Below are 21478 nucleotides of genomic sequence, written 5' to 3' on the forward strand. Positions count from 1 at the left end.
CTTTTCGTGTTATGTTCTTTTGGGACAAGGTATCCAACGGCCATAGTCTCGACTCGAAGTCAGAGTTGCACTTGGATAGGGTCCCTCGTTAGACTTAATAATAGAAACGTGACTCATACATGTAGCATAAATAATACATGTTAATCAACTAATGAATAAAATTTTACTCATTTCTCCATAGGACTATTATGTGTTTACCAGACCAAACTCATGAGGGGTATCGTATAATAGTAATTGGGTACGAAATTTCTCCTTCTCATTACAATGTAAGCATCACAGGAAAAAGATTGTCATCAACGGCAGATATAATATACAAATTTGACAGCTTAAGAAGAGGATTGATTCTTGTGTTCGACTTCTCACAATTTACTTTCGGTCATTCTTTAAAGTTTCCTATTTCAGTGATGAAAAAATCTGTTGTGTGTGGTACGGTAAGAATAATTATTTACTTACTTGATTTTTATTAGTACACAGTAAAAAATGGTTGTGTTAATTTAACTCAATTTTAACACAAGCAGGCCAGTAGCCAGCCCAAAAATTTAGGGGGGGTGGTAGAAGTTAGGGGGGCCGTCCCAATCATATTATACTTCAAAATATTATAGTTCATTGGCAAGCCTACCGTGAAATTTTATGGGGGCGAGCCAAAGTTTAGGGAGGGCCGGCCCCCTTGCCCCCCGTGGATACGGGCCTGAACACAAGGCAGTGGTTACAGCGTGACTACCACTATGCAGTGTTAGTTCAACACATACTCCGCGGTGTTGGCGTTTAACACAGAGGGTGTGTTACGTGTTTAACACACAACCAGTGTTGAGCCGTGCCGTGTAATGAACCACAAAATTACTTCCTCAAAATATGTTAAATCGCTTATATGCGTAATGTGTTTACATTATGCTGAGTCTAAAAACAAAAATCTTTAAACAAGTAGAAAAAATACTCCTGTGGCGAGAGGAGGGCACGAACCACCAACCATTCGATTACTAACCGTGTGATCTTCCGACTTGACCACGGAGGCGACGAAGAAAACGTCTTTTCTAAAGTGATAAATTGTTGAGGTCTTATCTTTTGAATTTGGCTAATCAGACTGCTCTTTTAAACCGCGTGTATTCGACGATAACCGTTCGGGATAAGATTAAATCCGCTCGCCATGTAATTTTATAACAAAATGACGACTATTTATTTACTTTATTTTATCGTTCTTCCATATTCACTTTCAAATGATCGGCGACAGTTGCCATCTAATAAAGTTAATGCGTTTGTTGCGTCTAGTACGCATTCGCTTAGAAAAAGAAGCAATAAATGCATCCAATGTGGTAGATGAAATTTTGCGTATACCTGGATTTGTTTAAGTATTTCTTTTTACTATGTTTGTCTTTTGCTTCAATTGATAAGCCTTTATAATTAGATGCCCAACACATTTGGCAATCACGCAGAAAACAACACCGAAGATTCTACACTTGTGATAATTTAACACACAGGTTGTGTGTCATTTTAACTAATGGCATTTGACACACAACTCCAAATGGAGAGTGAGTTGTTCTAACCACTTGTTTGTGTTATATTTTAACACAATCGTGTTAACACACAGGCATGTCGTTGAAATAACACAACGATTTTTTACAGTGTAACATGTATATTAATTACATGTTAGAGTCAAGTTTAAACTATTTGAATATGATTATACACTACTCGCCACTAAAATTGGAACACCCAAAAGGAGATGAGGTAGAAATGTTAAACTTGGGAAACAGAAAGGCAATAATACGAGGGCTGATAAAGAAAGACTAAGACTGATTTTTTAAACATGTGTTTATTACTCAAACTCTATGTTCACATGATCTTTTTCAAAGTAGTCCCCTTCTGAGTGAATGCACTTTTTATAACGTTCCTGCCATTACTGATACACGTGGTGCATGCCATATTTTGACATGTCCTTCAGAATAGCTTCACACTTCTTGACCATTGCTTCAGAGTTCTCAAACTAAGTTCTACAGAGCATTGCCTTAAGAGATGGAAACAGAAAAAAATCGCACGGAATGATAATTGCTTGAAGAAACTCATCTTCTCCCTCAGCAGAGGAACGCAGCACCTCACTGAAAGTCTCAACTGGCACAGTCTTTTGTTCCGGAGTCAATAGTCGTGGTACCCAACGGGCACAAACAAGGAACATATGGGGGTCGCGCGTTGTCGTGTTCGAAAGTGACATTCTACATCCCATGGATTAATGGGACAGCAACAGTGGTGAGCTTTGTGATGTACTGTTGGTTGTTCAATGTCCCTGGAATACGTACCAGATGCAAACGAACATCTATATCGAAGACATCCCATACCATGATGTTCAGTGAAGATCCTGTTTGACAATGCTTGATGCAGGTGTTATGAAGCTTAGTTCCACGGTGCCGCCAGACATGCATACGTCTATCGTGATGCTGTAGATAGGAGCAGGATTCGTCGAAGAAGAGCACGGCATTTCGCTCATCAAACTATCCAAGATAGTGTTCGAACCATGTCTGGTGTGCACGCCTATCTTTTACCTGAAAAGGAATCCGCAGCAATGGGCGGCGACAAAAACTTCCCCGCTCCGCCAAACGATGAAGCATAGTTCGTGGGGTCACTAGGCGTCGTAAACTGGCCCCTAATTTCTGCGCCAGCAGTCTAGATTTGTCGTACGGTTTCTTACCTCCATGCATACCAGGCGACTTTCCTCGCAATCTGTTATCTGACACGGACGTTGGGAACCTTTACGTCACTCTACTGTTCCTTCCTGTACCTACTCGCTCCACTCACGTTTCACGGTAGATGCATTTCGTCCTACTCTGGCACCCATGTCTCAGTACGGTAAACCACAATCACGGTATGCAACAATTCGGCCCCGATCGAACTGTGAAACGTGCCGGAAGCGCTACGGTATTGGCCGACAAGGCATTGCTGACCGTTTTTGACACACTGCACTCACGACCACGTACATTCACTGTTCTGCTGTGCCCCTCTGGCCTACTCGAGGTACATCTTTGGCGTGGGAGACCCGGGTTCGATTCCCAGCGGGAGCTCATGGGGTTCGGATTCCACGTTAATCAGTAGATCCAGGTCTCACATAGCCTCGCTGCTGAACGGGACGTTAAACTCAAAATCAACTCAACTCAACTTGAGGTACATCTTCCAGATGGCGTACATGAGGGACAACGGCCTTGGCCACCTCTACTACAATCACCCCCAACATAGTGAGCAAAATTCGTTCTCTTCCGATAAATCCTACTCGGTGTTGCAATTTTAATGGTGAGCAGTTTATATTAATTATAGTCAAATAGGAAAACTTTCGTAATTAGATGAGAAATATTTTTGAAATAACACACAAAAATAGTGGAATAGCAGGTATCCAAGTTCTAATATTTTAATTTTGCAGTCCGTTTGTTTTGTTAAGAGCATATGTATAAGGATACTTATATATTTACCAGGAAAAGTATAGTTACATATCAGTAGCGATTCTTGAGAGAACTATCGTCTGTCAAAACTTTAATTTTGTTGCTGAAGCTGAGGACAGAAACCTAAGTTAATGTAAAGAAAAAATAATTCGTTGTAGCAGTCAAAACTTTTCTCTTTGATGAACTTCTTCGAGTTGTTTCTGGTTATATTGTAGAATGAATCTTTAGGGTGTGTGTATAATTTACTATGCTTATTTACTTGACAGACAGTAATGTGTGATCAAACAATAAAGTATTACTTTTGAAACTAATCTCAAAGATGAAAGGTCATACTAAAGAGACATAGAAAATTTACAAAGAGAATTATTCTTTAATCACTAGCAGAAAATCTGAAAATACAATAATTTGTGAACATTGCAATAATCTGTCGTATTTGTGCTATTTGGGAATGTGTTCTGATAAAACATATATTTGAAGATACTTAAAATATTATTCGATTTGCAGCACGTGATTCAATTACAAAATTCGTTGGAAGGAAATATAATATAATGAAGCATTACTTGTAGTATTGCTTATTATGTCCATTAAAAAAAATATATGTCTATGTGTGTGTCAAGATTCAGCAGAGTTGCTAAAGAAGTACAGTGCTAACGTAGCTCAACTGACTGGGAAACTGAATCAGTATCTAAAAAGATGTGTTTCTCCATTCATAGAATGATTGACTGCAGTTCTATATTCTCAACACGCTTGTTTTGGTTTCGGTTATGTAGTGGTTACAGACAGACACACACACACACACATACAAATATATATATATATATATATATATATATATATATATATATATATATATATATATATATGGATAGATAGATAGATATAGATATAGATATAGATATAGATATAGATATATAGGTATATTGATAAATTATTAGAATATGATCGCTCATATAGACTCCTTGGATTCAAAATCATGTAAGTCCAAACTAAATTTTTTCAGAAGAAAACTCTGAGCTTCAAGATCTGTAAATCTTGTGAAGAGCATATTTTAACTATCAGCATTTTAAGAGAAACATCATAATTAAGATTTTGGATTTAACCATAAAACAAATACGAAATTTTCAGGAGATATATAAGTTCAAAGTTCTCCCCTGAAACTGCTCCAGTTTGAAGTTATACCACGCACCCAAGCAGTTAATTTCTTCTTGCTTCCAATAATACAGGTTTACATGTGGATCATGCCTAAAGAGGCGTATGTTCATAACTGGCTACTTCTATATTTTGCCCGTAGTTTTTTTTTTTTTTTTTTTTTTTTTTAGACATTTCACTCAGTTGCCTTTGTTGTCAGCACCTTATAATTAACGCTGATCAAGGCTCTCATCATAGTGAAATGTTTCAATAGCCTTGTTTATATTCTCTTTATTTGGGATAAGGATTAAGGAATTGGATGTGGCGAAACCACAGCCATTCTACAACTACATTAACAAACAAACAAACAACAAAACAAAACAAAACAAAAGAAAGAAAAAAAAGAGAAAAAACATTAACATTGTTTCTAGTCTTCTTTGCTGATGTTTCCCTACTGTGCTCAACTCTAGTCCAATTTGTCCTTTGTCCGTCTTATCTGTCTTGCATCTTTTGGTCTTTATTGTCTTTACCTTCTCCCCTCTTCCTGATGTCTCTTCCTGTTTTCTCCTTTTGCTGTGTTTCACCTGTATGAAGATTTTTCCCTGTATGTTATTTCACTATTTAGTATGGTTTTCACCTGTAGTTATATTTTTGCACATTTAATTAACACTTATCACCATCTAACCTATACTTGATGATTTTATACTGTTTTTCACCTGTATGAATTTTATACATTAACTTGTATAACAAAGCCATTTCTCCCTCCCCAACGACAAACACACTTCACATCACATCACTTCTCTCACTACACTATTAGCTCTAATGGCGTTTAACGAGTCCCGCATAACGATGAATGGGGCTCAGGGTCCACTCAGAGTACTTAGTGCTTCACCTGATCCAGAGTATCCCTCCTCATCGCCCATCAGGGCTCTTCCCATTTACGCCCTTCACCACATTCACACTCACTCTCTTTCACGCTTCAGCCGCATCCGGAACTCCCACCTGTAGCTTAGCCACGGAAGATGCAACTGATCCCACTTGGTGTTCCTCGGTCCGTGCGGAGATCCTGCACTTCCAGGAGCTGATGCTCCGGTCCTGAGGGCACCTCATTCGTCGTCTTGCACGCATTTCACACAGTTCACGCACTCACTTATCCTGAATAAGTATTTATCTTAATAAGTTTCTAGGTTATTTGTCAGTTGTTTCTGGCCACAAATGCCAGTCTTCTAATTTCTGAATATTCTGTTGTTAATGATTTTAGAATTTCATATTCCTCTTTGTTTCTGATTATTTTGTTAATGTCCTTTACCCTGATGAGTTCCCTTTTTTGCTGGTCTATTATAATTCTTGGACACCATAGAATGTGATGTTCTGGTGTGCCTCTTTCGCCGCAATCACAATTTGGTGTAGGTTTTCTATTTATTTTGTATAGGTAGTCCTCATAGGGCCCATGTCCACTGATGAAATGAACCATCCCTGTATTTACGTCCATATGTTGCATTTCCATTCTATCCTTTATCGTTGGTATTATATTCTTCACCCTAGCAGAGTGTGTTACCTGCGTCCATTCTTCATTCCATTTTTCCATAATTATTTGTTCAATATCCTGTTTTGTGTTTGTTTCCTTTCCGACGATTTCTTTTATTCTGTCCAAATTATTCTTCTTATGGTAGTACATCATTGCTCTCTGTCGCACGCATAGGTGCAATGGTTTTATCCCAAGTATTACACATAGTGCCATATGGGAGGTTGTACTGAATGCACCTGTCATTCTTAGCATCAGGTTTCTCTGTGGGCGATTTATTTTTCCTAATAGTTTTTTGTTTTCTCTCAAGCGGTGCTCCCATATGCTTGATGCGTAGCACATTGTTGCATTAACGATTGCTTCCTGGTACAATTTAAAAGTTTTTATGGGGATTTTATACTTGTTTGTTGCAAATGTCATTAATTTGTTGATAACCTTTTGTCCTTTATCTGTAATATACTGTATATGAGAATTAAAGTTCAGTTTGTCGTCGATTTGCACTCCTAAATATTTAAATTCAGTTGCTCGTTCTATCTTTTCTACGCCAATTCTTATCATAGGATTTCGTTGTAGATTTGCTCCTAGGATCATATATTTTGTCTTTTTGGCCGAGACTGTTAGTTTGTTTTCTAGGCACCAATTTTGTATTTCCTGAAGTATTTCGTTTATTTTTCTTTCAATTTCATTTCTCGAATTTCCTGATGTGATAATTGCTATATCATCTGCGAACGCAATGACTCTATCTGTTTGTATCATCCGATTTAGTTTTTCTAGGCATGGTTGTAATTGAATATCCCACATTAGTGGGCCGAGTATCGAACCTTGTGGGCATCCTTTTCTTGCTTCCACTATATGATCTTCTGTTTCTGTAGGTATTCTAATTTTTCTGTTTGTAAAGTAACTTCTAATTAATTCGAGGATATTATTCGATACTTTGATTTTTCTCAAGTTTTCAATAAGTGATGGTATCCATAGGTTATCGAACGCTCCTTGGATATCGACAAATATTGCTACCGCATATTTCTTTTCTGATCTGCTAGTTTTTACTTGTTCGACAAATGATGTTAATGCATCTTCTGTTGAGCAACCCTTTCTAAATCCAAATTGCAGCTTATCGTTTGTCATGTCTCTTGTTCTTTTTATCCGCTCTGCTATTACTTTTTCAAACATTTTACTGACGTTCCTTAGTAAACATATTGGCCGATATGATCCTACTTCTGATGGATTTTTTTCGGCGCTTTTAAGGAGTATTATTAATCTGGACTCCTTCCAATTGTTTGGGAATTCCCTTCTTTTTAGTAATAAGTTGAATAGTCTCGCCAAGTACGGAATCCATACGTCTTTGTTCTTCTTATAGACTTCATTTCTTATTCCATCTAGACCTGGAGCTTTTCCTGTCTTTAATTTCCTTATTATTTCTTCTATTTCTTCGTTTGTTACTAATTTTTGGTCTGTGTTATTTGTGTCCTCTCCATTTTCCATGATTCTTCTTCTTAATATTTTTTGTCCCTTTGTGTCCTCGTCTTCCTTGTCTTCCGGAAAAAACTTTTTTGACAGCATATTCAATGTTTCCTCTTTTGTTTGTGTGTACGTTCCATCTGGTTTTTTAATTGTACATAGTATTAGCGGGTTCAGCTTTTGCATTGCCAGTTTATATGGGGTTCCCCAAGGGTCTACTTGGATTTGCTCATATAGAAACTTCTCCCAGCTATTCTTCTTTGCTATTAAAATCTCTTTTTCGTATTCTTCCTTTGTTTTCCTATAATCTTCTAATCTTCTTTGTCTTAGTGTCTGCGAGATTGCCATTTGGTAACTCTTCCTTTTAGCTCTTACTTTTTTCCTCAATCTTTCCAATCCCAAATTCCAAAATTCTCCATATCCTCTTTTTGTTGTGTTTTCCTTCGTTGCTTTTCTCAATGCTTCTATTGTAGATTTCTCTATTGTTTCAATAAGGTCATTGGTATCCTGTTCTTCATTGATGTCTGGTAGTTTTAGTTTCTGTTTAAAAATTTCCCAGTTTGTCTTTTTATTGTTAATTAGTATGGGTTCGTTTTTTCTTTTTGTTAGTTCTATGCCAAAAGTTATAACCTCGTGATCGCTAGTTGTTTCTTTTTCATGTACTTTCCAATTTGTAAGTTTAGAACTAAGGTTTTGTGTTGTTAATGTCACATCTATATGTGAAGATCCTCTTATTCCAACAAAGGTAGGTTTATTTCCTGTGTTTATTACTTCCAGTGCATGTTGTGCAATGAATTCTTCCATTTTTTCTCCCTTGTCGTCTGTTACAGTTGATCCCCACATTACTGATTTGGCATTGGAGTCCATTGATAATAATATATTCTTCTCATGGTGATTACCTAGAATGGTATTGAGTTTATCTAAGAATAAATTTATATTCATGCTATATTGAAAATATGCGTTTATGTTCCAAAACGTATAGTTTCCGTATGTTATTTCAGTAACTAATATCCAGTTGTCGCTGTATTGCGTGATTTTCAGAATTTCCACATTTTTGTTAAAAATTACCGTTGCTACTTTCGGTTCATCGCCTTCCGTTATTATTCTTGATTTTACTGGATATGCTAAAAGTTTCCCATTTACCATATAAGGCTCTTGTATATTGAGGATATCAATACCGTTTGTTTCTGCAAATCTTCTTAATTCCATGGTGGCAACCTTTGCATGTTGAGCATTGTTTTGTGCTATCTTCAATACCTCTTTGTCATCCTGCATATTTGGTATGTATGTACATATCCAAGCAGTAGTATTGATGTTTCTTTCTGTCACAGCAGAGACCGATACACCAGGTCCACCTTGCTTAAGGCATGAAACTCGTCTTTCTTTGAATTCTTTGAACCACCGAAACACTGTTGCTCGAGGTAATGCACTTTCACCATAAGCTTGCTTGAGCTTTTTGTATGTTTCAGAAGCTGTATGGTTCAAGCGAAAACAAAACTTTATAGTTCCATACTGTTCTTCTCATGTAACCTCCATTGTATGCATATATATATATATACAGCACGTGGTGAGGCGAAATGGAAGCAGTGTCTAAAACACAGCTGATTATTCCCAACATACCGATACGACAATGCTGCCACCTAGTGAGACTATACAAAAAACACAACCCTTTCAACTATCAAACGTGCCGGGTTTCAGGAACAAACGAAACAGCGGTATAATAATCATTCTCAGCCTTTGTTGATTAGCCCTCGTAAGAGAAGAAAATGATTACACTTACAAGTCGATGTTGTGTATGTGGCATACATAGCATGGTTGCACAACCTTCCGAAGGTAGTAATGTGTACCACGAACGAACATAACTGCTGCAACACGACGAGGCATGGAGAGAATGAGCCCATCGGTGTCTGCTTGAGATATGGCGTCCTAAGCGGCTTCCACTCGACGGCAAAACTCCTCAACATTAGATGGAGTAAACCTGCATTTGAGCTAAACGGTGACCCACCCTGGACCGGACATTTCTTCCAAGATGGGGTCGCGCGTTGTCGTGTTCGGAAGTGACATTCTACATCCCATGGATTAATGGGACAGCAACAGTGGTGAGCTTTGTGATGTACTGTTGGTTATGCAATGTCCCTGGAATACGTACCAGATGCAAACGAACATCTAAATCGAAGACATCCCATACCATGATGTTCAGTGAAGATCCTGTTTGACAATGCTTGATGCAGGTGTTATGAAGCTTAGTTCCACGGTGCCGCCAGACATGCATACGTCCATCGTGATGCTGTAGATAGGAGCAGGGTTCGTCGAAGAAGAGCACGGCATTCCGCTCATCAATCTATCCAAGATAGTGTTCGAACCATGTCTGGTGTGCACGCCTATCTTTTACCTGAAAAGGAATCCGCAGCAATGGGCGGCGACAAAAACTTCCCCGCTCCGCCAAACGATGAAGTATAGTTCGTGGGGTCACTAGACGTCGTAAACTGGCCCCTAATTTCTGCGCCAGCAGTCTAGATTTGTCGTACGGTTTCTTACCTCCATGCATACCAGGCGACTTTCCTCGCAATCTGTTATCTGACACGGACGTTGGGAACCTTTACGTCACTCTACTGTTCCTTCCTGTACCTACTCGCTCCACTCACGTTTCACGGTAGATGCATTTCGTCCTACTCTGGCACCCATGTCTCAGTACGGTAAACCACAATCACGGTATGCAACAATTCGGCCCGATCGAACTGTGAAACGTGCCGGAAGCGCTACGGTATTCGCCGACAAGGCATTGCTGACCGTTTTTGACACACTGCACTCACGACCACGTACATTCACTGTTCTGCTGTGCCCCTCTGGCCTACTCGAGGTACATCTTTGGCGTGGGAGACCCGGGTTCAATTCGCGGCGGGAGCTCATGTGGTTCGGATTCCACGTTAATCAGTAGGTCCAGGTCTCACATAGCCTCGCTGCTGGACGGGACGTTAAACTCACAATCAACTCAACTCAACTTGAGGTACATCTTCCAGATGGCGTACATGAGGGACAACGGCCTTGGCCACCTAATAATTTCCTACTACAATCACCCCCAACATAGTGAGCAAAATTCGTTCTCTTCCGATAAATCCTACTCGGTGTTGCAATTTTAATGGTGAGCAGTTTATATTAATTATAGTCAAATAGGAAAACTTTCGTAATTAGATGAGAAATATTTTTGAAATAACACACAAAAATAGTGGAATAGCAGGTATCCAAGTTCTAATATTTTAATTTTGCAGTCCGTTTGTTTTGTTAAGAGCATATGTATAAGGATACTTATATATTTACCAGGAAAAGTATAGTTACATATCAGTAGCGATTCTTGAGAGAACTATCGTCTGTCAAAACTTTAATTTTGTTGCTGAAGCTGAGAACAGAAACCTAAGTTAATGTAAAGAAAAAAATAATTCGTTGTAGCAGTCAAAACTTTTCTCTTTGATGAACTTCTTCGAGTTGTTTCTGGTTATATTGTAGAACGAATCTTTAGGGTGTGTGTATAATTTACTATGCTTATTTACTTGACAGACAGTAATGTATGATCAAACAATAAAGTATTACTTTTGAAACTAATCTCAAAGATGAAAGGTCATACTAAAGAGACATAGAAAATTTACAAAGAGAATTATTCTTTAATCACTAGCAGAAAATCTGAAAATACAATAATTTGTGAACATTGCAATAATTAGTCGTATTTGTGCTATTTGGGAATGTGTTCTGATAAAACATATATTTGAAGATACTTAAAATATTATTCGATTTGCAGCACGTGATTCAATTACAAAATTCGTTGAGAGCGAAACATGAAAGACATTATATAATATAATGAAACATTACCTATAGTATTGCTTATTATGTCCATTAAAAAGTCTATATGTGTGTCAAGATTCAGCAGAGTTGCTAAAGAAGTACAGTGCTAACGTAGCTCAACTGACTGGGAAACTGAATCAGTATCTAAAAAGATGTGTTTCTCCATTCATAGAATGATTGACTGCAGTTCTATATTCTCAACACGCTTGTTTTGGTTTCGGTTATGTAGTGGTTACAGACAGACACACACACACACACATACAAATATATATATATATATATATATATATATATATATATATATATATATATATATATATATATATGGATAGATAGATAGATATAGATATAGATATAGATATAGATATATAGGTATATTGATAAATTATTAGAATATGATCGCTCATATAGACTCCTTGGATTCAAAATCATGTAAGTCCAAACTAAATTTTTTCAGAAGAAAACTCTGAGCTTCAAGATCTGTAAATCTTGTGAAGAGCATATTTTAACTATCAGCATTTTAAGAGAAACATCATAATTAAGATTTTGGATTTAACCATAAAACAAATACGAAATTTTCAGGAGATATTTAAGTTCAAAGTTCTCCCCTGAAACTGCTCCAGTTTGAAGTTATACCACGCACCCAAGCAGTTAATTTCTTCTTGCTTCCAATAATACAGGTTTACATGTGGATCATGCCTAAAGAGGCGTATGTTCATAACTGGCTACTTCTATATTTTGCCCGTAGTTTATACTCTCAACGGATGAAATATTAGCAATAATTTTCGGGATACGGACAAAATCTCGCGGCCGAAACATCGCCGCCCAAGATCTCGCCGGCCAAAACCTCGCGGGACAAAATCTCGCAGGGCCAAAACCCCGCGTGGCCAAAACCTCGCCGCCCAAAACCTCGCGGGACAAAATCTCGCCGGGACAAAATCTCGCCGGGCCAAAACCTCGCCGCCCAAAACCTCGCGGGGCAAAATCTCGCCGGGCCAAAACCTCGCGGTGCCAAAACCTCGCCGCCCAAAACCTCGCGGGACAAAATCTTGCTGGGCCAAAACCTCGCGGTGCCAAAACCTCGCCGCCCAAAATCTCGCCGGGCGAAAACCTCGCCACCCAAAACATCGCCGCGAATGAAACTTTTCTTTAAAATTTACCCAGTGAGTTTCTTAATATGCCATTTCACATTACAAATAATACTAATACTAATAGTAATAATAATAATAATAATAATAATAATAATAATAATAATAATAATAATAATAATAATAATAATAATAATAATAATAGATACAAAATATCGTGTGCGTGGCCTTTCTCGGGTTATTCCCGTTTCCTCCCACTTTCTTTATTCGATCATTTCCTTCATCCTGGTCATCTACGTCTCTTTTAACCTACAGGACATAATCAAGGGACGTCGTAAAAACTCATATATTATTTCATACTTTCATAAATATTAGATTTTTGTTAAAATTTTAAGTTTTTGGATGTTCCAAAGTTCACGGAACTAACCCCGTTAGTTGTCATTACTTTCCTTATGCAGACTTTCTTTCCCTACAACCAGTTTAAAAACATCCTGTCGCCCTACCTTCACATTGAAATTCTTTAATACAGAAATAAAATTTTCATATGGTATCGCGGGACTTGGTCAAATACCCATGATACTTCTTCTGAAACAGCGTCTTTTATACCGTCATCCTTATCATCTGTTGGAACATTTAGATTTTGGTCAGGCGAGATTTTGGGTATGGCGATATTTTGGGGCGCGAGATTTGGGCCCGGCGAGATTTTGGTCCGCGACGTTTTGGACGGCGAGGTTTTGGCCAGGCGGGGTTTTGGCCAGGCGAGATTTTTGTCCCGCGAGGTTTTGGGCGGCGAGGTTTTGGCCAGGCGAGGTTTCGGCCCGGCTAGATTTTGGGCCGCGAGGTTTTGGGAGGCGAGGCTTTGGGAGGCGAGGTTTTGGCCAGGCGAGGTTTTGGTCCACGAGGTTGTCGCCGCGAGGTTCTGGCCGCGAGGTTTTGTACCCAAACCATAATTTTCATTACATTCTGTTACTACTTGAATTCGATAATACACGTGTTCCAAATGAAGTATACAGTCTCTCAAATTGTCAATAGGTCAACATTTCGGCCCATTTATCTGTTCTTTTGTAATCATGACGATGAGTTTGTACACCTCTACTGAATCGTGTAAACCTTAGCCTGAATATTATCTATCAACCATAGTCAGTTTTAGAACAATGGATACAGAGAGTAACTTGTACCTCCTACATTCTTGAAATGACACAGAGGAAAATTGTTCAATGTTCCTCTGAAACCAATTCATGAATTTCTTTCTTTAGTAAAGAGTTCTGAACTACGAATTGACCTATTAATTTATTTGACGATAGGCGTGGGATACTAATTTATTTTGGCTGACTTAAGCAGCGAATAACATAATGGCTACCAGATCATTTTGTAGAGAAGCAAGAAGAAAAAACAACCTTAGATATAAAACAGAATTTCTGAACTCTGCCGTGAGTGTGTGATTAGCGTTCGCATATTTCACGTAGGATACCCGGGTTAGTTTCCAATAGGAACATATGGCCTCCCAGAGGGACGCCAAACTAAAATCAAAAGCTAGAGTTCTAAGCTTTATATAATTAGATTAATTGCTATTGGTATATATATATAAGGTATATTGTAATATCCCAAGTGGTATTGCGTATAAACAACACTACGCTTGTTTATAAACACTACCACATGGTTTTACGTCAAGATATCACGCATCTCGTGGATCCACCACAGGAAGCAGACGACGGACTTCTGGCTCCACCCACGAAGCAGACGACGAAATCGGAGCAGCAACGCCACCGCCGTCTGGGAACCTATAAATTCGGAGCCGACAGTGGACCAGTTCCAGTGTCCCTCCTACTGTTTGCTTCGGAACATTAGGAGTAGCCTAAACCTAAGCCTCTAGTATGCTACGGGACTCTTGGCTTTTCCTTTCACCTTTGTTATCCTACTTCGGGACTCTGTCGGGAATCCTACACCCAATTGCTTAGCCTGCTTCGGGGCTCTGTAACCACTAACCTCCTCACTGATAGCCACGGAGCCTTGGGGAAATCTTCACTACTCTGCCTAGCCTGCTACAAGGCTTTGTGGAGATCTTGTCTGCGACCTCTCGGTGAAAGACTACCTGTTTCTAACCTCATAGGCATAGCGAAAATATCTTTGCAGTATTTCTGCAAAATATTGATTTTAGTGAATTTTATAATAAAAAGCCGGTAATGGGAATCGATTCCGGACAATCTTTTTTTTTTTTATTACATCGCTCTACCTACATCCCATATGGGACAGAGCTTTAAAATATATATAGACTGTTCCATAATTCGTGCAATTTTCTACAGCATTAGGAGAAGATGAAGTTATCGCACTATTAATGTACGGTTTGGCACTCTTATTGTAGAATATTGTAATGTTTCGAATTTCTAAAGGAAATAAGAGAAAATTTGCTTTTCAGGCCCCATTTTTAGGGGCATAAACGCAAAAGTTCATTTTCATTATATGAGATTCAATGTTAAATTTTGGAAGCAGTTTTCTCCAATAAATTTTTCGTGAAGATTTTGGGGCAAATGAGTTGTATTTGCTACAAAATGCTAAAACACTCATTCACAAAGTTAGTAAAGCCGTCTCAAACATTATTTTGAGAAGGTCCCCTTTTGGGGGGCAAGGGGCGTAAAAAGGTGGTGGGTGATGTGTTACCAAAATTTATTTTCGGAATGCCGGTAAGCGTCAGATTAATCACAAATGTCACAGAATTAATGCCCCAATGCTCCTTACATGTAAGAGTGACTGATAATAGTGCTACAGCCCCCTTTCAAAAATAAAAAAAATCACCATAAATATCCTTAATACGGACATACGAAAAGAAGGTTTTTTGTCAATTAATGTGCAATTTGGCGTCATTTTAGCAAAAGAGTATGCGTTTTTCAAATTTAGAATGTTATTTGGGTAACGCACCGCCTTAGAGAAACACAGGGGGCGAAACATTAGATGATGGATCTTTATAAAAATTCCAATTTTTTTCCGGAAATGCCTGTGAGCGTTGGGTTATTCACAAATGTCACATAATTATTATTACAATGCTCCTTGCATGGTCAGTGTCTTATGTGGGGCTATAGCTCCCTTTCAAAAATTTAAAAATAAATAAATATCTTTAGTATAGACATACGAGAAGAATGGATTTTTTCTCAACGTCGGGTTAGCAAAAACTCATGCGTTTATCAAATCCGGAATATTACTTTTGTAATTTACCGCCTTAGGGGGGCACAGGTGGTGAAGCATAAGTTGGTCGATCTTTATAAAAATTTGAAATTTTATTTTTTAAAATCCAGTGTGTCAGATTGATCACAAATAATACAAAATTAATATTCCGATATTCCTTGCACAATTCGTCTGTGTTTTCTCTTTTGGCTATAATTTGCGAGGCCTTTAAATACAACGATTGGTCCAATACCACAATGCAGGTACTTTGTTGCAAACGTTTACACTCTTCTACTGCATATATTAGTATGCTGTAGCTAGGGTCAATAACTAGTTGACTTCATATTGACGAAAGGAAGTGCTAATACAGCAGACATATCATATTGACTTGCGTGACTAGTTAAAATATGCATATATCCACTCCAATTCGGATTTTTGGGAACTAGTAACCATTCTAAGAAAATTGTATTACAGAGAGTAATAATACTTTCTGGCTAGAGAATAATCATACATTACGGTAAGTAAATTCATATGACTCCCTTATTATTAATGTTAGAGATAACCTATTGGTACTTGTTTTCAGTTCTAAGAATTTCTTACCTGACTGAGAGGAGGACTGCAATGTCATTTTGTTGCATAAAATAGCCAGTTATTTATAGTGAAACAACATAAAAAGGTTGAAAAAGTGACATTTTCTCACTTTTGGCTAATATAAGACAGACAAAATGTAAGATATTTGTAAGATATTGCTACATAAATATTTTTCAACTAATTCTCTGTAGTTTGGTGCCAAAATGACCTTCCAATGTTAATTCTGTGAGTGTTTGTATTCGTTTAAAAATTACCCTAGAAATTCTTACGGCGGCCATATTGATGACGTCATAACTCCGATTTCACAGCCCGGAACTTTCGGGACTTTTAGTATGCTAACTAGGACATGAAACTGAAACTATTGCAAGAAGTTTCTTCTTTCCCCTATTCTGTTACACTTCATTGCATAAAGGTCCTGGGCTATAAATTATACACATGAAAATGATATATAATTGAATCAGTAATTTATGAAACGACGAATTTCCACTTTTTTTGAAAAGAAAAATGAGTTGTTTGTTCTGAACTGTTCCATGAGGATAGTTGCATCCTTTCATGCTAAAATCACGTAATTGTCACTTACTCACATGCAGGGCCGGCGAGAGCGGTCGCGGGCCCCTGCGTTGAGCAATCCCGGGCCCCTTACACGTTCCCTTATGACCTTTTACGTACTTACCACTTTGGACGGAGGTAAACTAAAATGAACATTAAGGCTTATTTTGAATTCTTTATTAGACCATTAATGCGTTTAATTTACATGGTAAACAGTCTTGCTATATCTCCAAATAAGTGAATAATAAGAACTCTGAACCTAGCCTATGTTCACTGTTCGCTGAAAACAAAACAAAACAACAACAAAAAACCCTCATTAATTTACTATTTATGATTTTGTTTAGATCCTATAGTTGGTTCTAAGATTTTTGAAGGCTTCACAACTAAAATGAATAAACAAATAATATATTTAATACAACGGTATCAAAATACAGAAAAAAGTAACTTATCTATTAATATATGTAATAGCAAAAGTTCTCCCCCTATGCTTAATCAAATGCTCGAAACAAACTAATTTGTGAAGGAAATAGAAAAAGTACGTATTAAATAGTTAATAAAAGTTGTATTGAGAAAGTAAATGTTCTCAACCATCCAACCTACCCTGTACTATGAATATCTTTGCACAAATTGTTCCTATAAATAAGTATATAGAAGTAAGCTGTGCAGTTAGTCTTCCTTAATTAGAGACATGAGGCATTAGGCTTAATTTAGTTATTTCAATGAAATATTGCTCAAATTAACTATAGTGTGATAAATTTCTCCTACAGATAATTACTATTAATATCACATTATTAATTATATGCGTTAATACTAGACAACTGTTACAGTTACAATGTATCCTTTTCTACGTATAGTTACAACAAAATTCCCTTTCTGGCCTTTTTCAGGGCAAATTCATCAATGATAGCATCCAGTTTGGTACACTTGACAAGTTCTATCTCCACTGCCAACAAGCCTAAGCTTGATAATCTGTCTTGACACACTGTAGAGCGTAAAACATTTTTTTACTCTATTTAACAGAGAGAAAAAGCGCTCTGCACTAGAAACGGTAGCAGGGATTGTGGCGAATATACGAAGGGCCACTGTCAGATTTGGAAATAAAGTTTCTAGATTCAAAGTTGTGATGTCATTTAGGAGATCCCATGGTGAAAGCGTTTTCTCACCAAAATTGGCCGAATATATCAATTTCAGGCTATGCAGTTCATCAGAAAGATCATCTCTTAAATCTTTTGGGCATCGCTGGACTAGTGCAGCTGCTTGTTCTTGGATCTGGTCACCTGTCATTTCTTTGAAAGACCACAGTACACAAAAATTGTTACACAAAGAGCGCACTGATTGGAAGCGAACTGAGCAAGAATATACAACTTTTAGTAATTTTTTATCCTCGGCCGCCGGGCCCCCTTTGGGGCCCAGGGCTCTGGCCCCTCCTGCCCTCCCCTCTCGCCGGCCCTGCTCACATGCCAGAAAATGCACTGTCAAATTTCCGTTCACTCTAGAAACAGCAATATTTTAGGAATTATGTAAGTTTCTACTCTTAATATTTGCCTTTCCTTTTTTCTTTTTTCTAATGTATGACACTACATATCACTGGAAAAAAATAATTTTATAATTTCCCCAATTGAATAATGAAGCAACTGTTTTGGATGTAAGTTGTACTTTGTTTCTGTATTGGTGTAGGAGGATAAACAAGTAATATACAACCAAAAAGGAATATTCCATTTGAAGTTAAAGAGTGTGAAAAATTTGTTGTATACCCAATAAAATGCGTAAGAGATGTGAGAAATGGAAATGATTACAAATGTACAGTAATTCAAAGATTAAGAAAGGCCAAGAAGCTTGCAATTAACTTCAAAGTTTCATAAAGCTTAATGAGAAAGGAAGAATCTTGCAGTTTTGATTTTCAGTTACATGCAAAATGTAATGCTGCAAAACATGCTTGTGAAGCTCAAGTTTTCATGGGGCCAACTTTAGTAGCCTCATGTCATTTGCATTATCTAAATAATTACCTTACATGAGATACTCATGAACTTCACCTTTCCTTCGACAGATACTAGAGCCAGAAAAGAAACCACACGATTGTATGCTTCTTAATGTTGATTGCTGAAACCAGACGTTTCAGTTTCATTTAACTCTTCCTTCTTCTGCGAGGTCATTGAATATTCCAAATGATCGTAGTTTTCGAGTCGTTATTTATTTCTAAAACATGACAGGTTATACATTCCTAAATAATTTTGAGAAATAATCGTACACTTTACTAGATAAGAGAAGTTCACAGTGACTGCTTGGTGTTTGTGATACGATTGACTTCGGGAACGTTTGGCCTCGCTACATAAGAAGATTGTGTTTTCCATTGAACCTGAGAATGTTCCACGAGATAAGTCCATTTCTTTCCAAATATCTTCCTTCATATACTTTCAATACTCTGAAAACGGTCTTGAGATTGTAGTAGCACCATTGTACGTAGTTCATTTTTCAGTATACAGTCATTCTGAACACTGCAGGAGAGTGAAATGTAACCTTGCTTCAAGGAAAAGCATAGTCCAAAAAAGAAAGAAAAAAGAAGAGAACAAAGAAAAGTTAATTAACATGTTCCAGATGAATTGAACATTTTTATGAAGACCTTATTGGGGTCAACAAACGATAATTTCTCGTATTTGAGGTTTTTTCAAACAAGAACCAGTACTTATGCAATGTAAAGTTACTATGTATTATTTACTAATTATTCGCGTCTTTGTGCCGCACATTTTATCTAATGCTTCTAGTGTTCTTTCAGAAATGTTGTATGTATAGTATGTATCAATATTTTGCGGACAATCTGATTTTATATAGGGTTGCAAAAATAACAAAACGTACTTTAAAATATAAAACAGAGTAACTTTTATGATTTTCAGATCATTTTCCTTATCAAAATTAAACGTTAAGTACAGACTGTATATTAAATGATTTGTATAACAATGTCCTTAAAATTCACTTTAGTCTCATTTTATCTAAAATCAACTTTCGTTTCTACTAAAAAATGTGTGTCTCTTGACTTCCATCGTTTCATAAATTATCGACTAAATTCTGTGGTTTCTACAGATTCGTAACACAATATCTTCAATACAATTGAGGATTTTGATGCAACAAGGGCGTAAGTCTGAAACGTGCAGTTGGAGGAAAACGATGTCGAAAATTCAATCAGTGTCTTTTTCTTACATGTAACAATGTAATATGCAGCATTTTATTCCGATATTGAATTGAAATGTTACCAGGAGGCTAACGAAGCATGGCAAAAGCCACAAATGCGTTTGATGCCAAAAGGGCATACACTCGCTTACGCCCTTATTACATCAAACGTTTCAATTCTAAAAATACAATAATAGATTTTGTTTGACCCTTTAGAATGTATTCATTCATATTACAATCGTGAAAGTATATATTTTTTCTAAATGTGTAAGTGTGTATACTGTTTGATGCATGATCCCTAATATAATGAATTATTATATTTCTCTATTTGTTTTCAGGAGGGATATCCTGAAAGATTTAAGTATATTGTTTTTCTCAATTTGAATCCATTCGCTCTCAAAGTAGCTAAAACGACCATCATGTTTCTACCAGACAAAATTCAAGAAAGGGTAAGAATAGTTCACTAATTTACAATTTACTTATAAATTAAGTTTACATTAGAACAATATGTTACTTTGTGAGTTCAGCTGAAATGTTAGATATACACTTTGGATTTCACTTACCGCAAATTAACCGAAGAAGTGATAACAAAAATTAAAAGAACTGAAATATTTAATTTAAAATTCAGTGATTATGACTTTTTCGATAAAGAAGCTTCATAATTAATGAAACTAAATGGATATGAGAGAAATTGTTAAAAGAAAGTGTGGGGGCCAAGAAGAAGTCCTCGAAAAATCACAATGATATATATTACAAGCTCATATTGGAAAAATCGAAGCAGTGCATTTTCCACTGGGAGTGACCTTTGTACTACTGTGTTACCTGTGTCATTAGAATCAGTGATCATCTTTAAAAGATCTTCATAGTCATTATAACTTAGTTTAGAATATGTGTAGTAAGTACATTTTCGAGTATAAACCTTTTTATTAATTCAACTTCTATACTTTTTGTTCCATAAATTGTTGGATATATGCCTTAGGACAATTTGTAGATTTTCTAATTTTATTATGTAGTGTGTTGTAGTTCTTATGTTGTCCCTTTCTAGATCGCTCTGATTTCACTTAATTTACTATTTCTTATATAATGTAATTCTTACAATACCAGAAAACATATTATCTTATTTTATTTCATTGAGTGTACAGAAGATTTCCAAAATTAAATATAGTCGATTTAGAATATCTTGCTTAGCAAGTAAATCTTTTCCACCACCAATTGCATTTAGTGTGACGACAACGGTCTCGAACGATTGCTTAACAGTATAGTTTCCATTGCAGATAACTTCTACGTACAATGGAAAGGGATTTCAAGCTCCATACCATTTTGAAGCTATTCGAAGAATTGTAAGGTACAGGTACAGGGTTTACCAAGTCTCGTTCGAGGAATCGAAAAGAATAAAGAATAAATAAGATAAGAATTATTTTTTTATTTTTGCTGGAGGTTTGTGTATTGTGCTCATGTTGTACCTGGCAGATACGACCAACCAAAGACGACCTGGCCCTCCGAACTCCTGGAGTTTACCGCATTCCATGTGAATGTGGTAAACCATATTTGCACAAACA

At 37.0% G+C, this 21478-nt stretch overlaps 1 protein-coding gene across 1 annotated transcript in view; it reads left to right on the forward strand.

Annotated features, from left to right (window-relative positions):
- Nucleotides 1-21478, forward strand: part of LOC145691854 (retinol-binding protein pinta-like) — a 69187-nt gene that overhangs the window by 20877 nt on the left and 26832 nt on the right. Inside the window, exons 3-4 of the mRNA XM_081767166.1 lie at nt 182-431; nt 20258-20368. Coding sequence (XP_081623292.1) covers nt 182-431; nt 20258-20368 — 361 coding nt within the window. The remainder of the gene's footprint in view (nt 1-181; nt 432-20257; nt 20369-21478) is intronic.

This window comes from Thermobia domestica, chromosome 8, assembly GCF_964235325.1.
Source record: "Thermobia domestica chromosome 8, izTheDome1.hap1.1, whole genome shotgun sequence".
NCBI classification, from domain to species: domain Eukaryota; kingdom Metazoa; phylum Arthropoda; class Insecta; order Zygentoma; family Lepismatidae; genus Thermobia; species Thermobia domestica.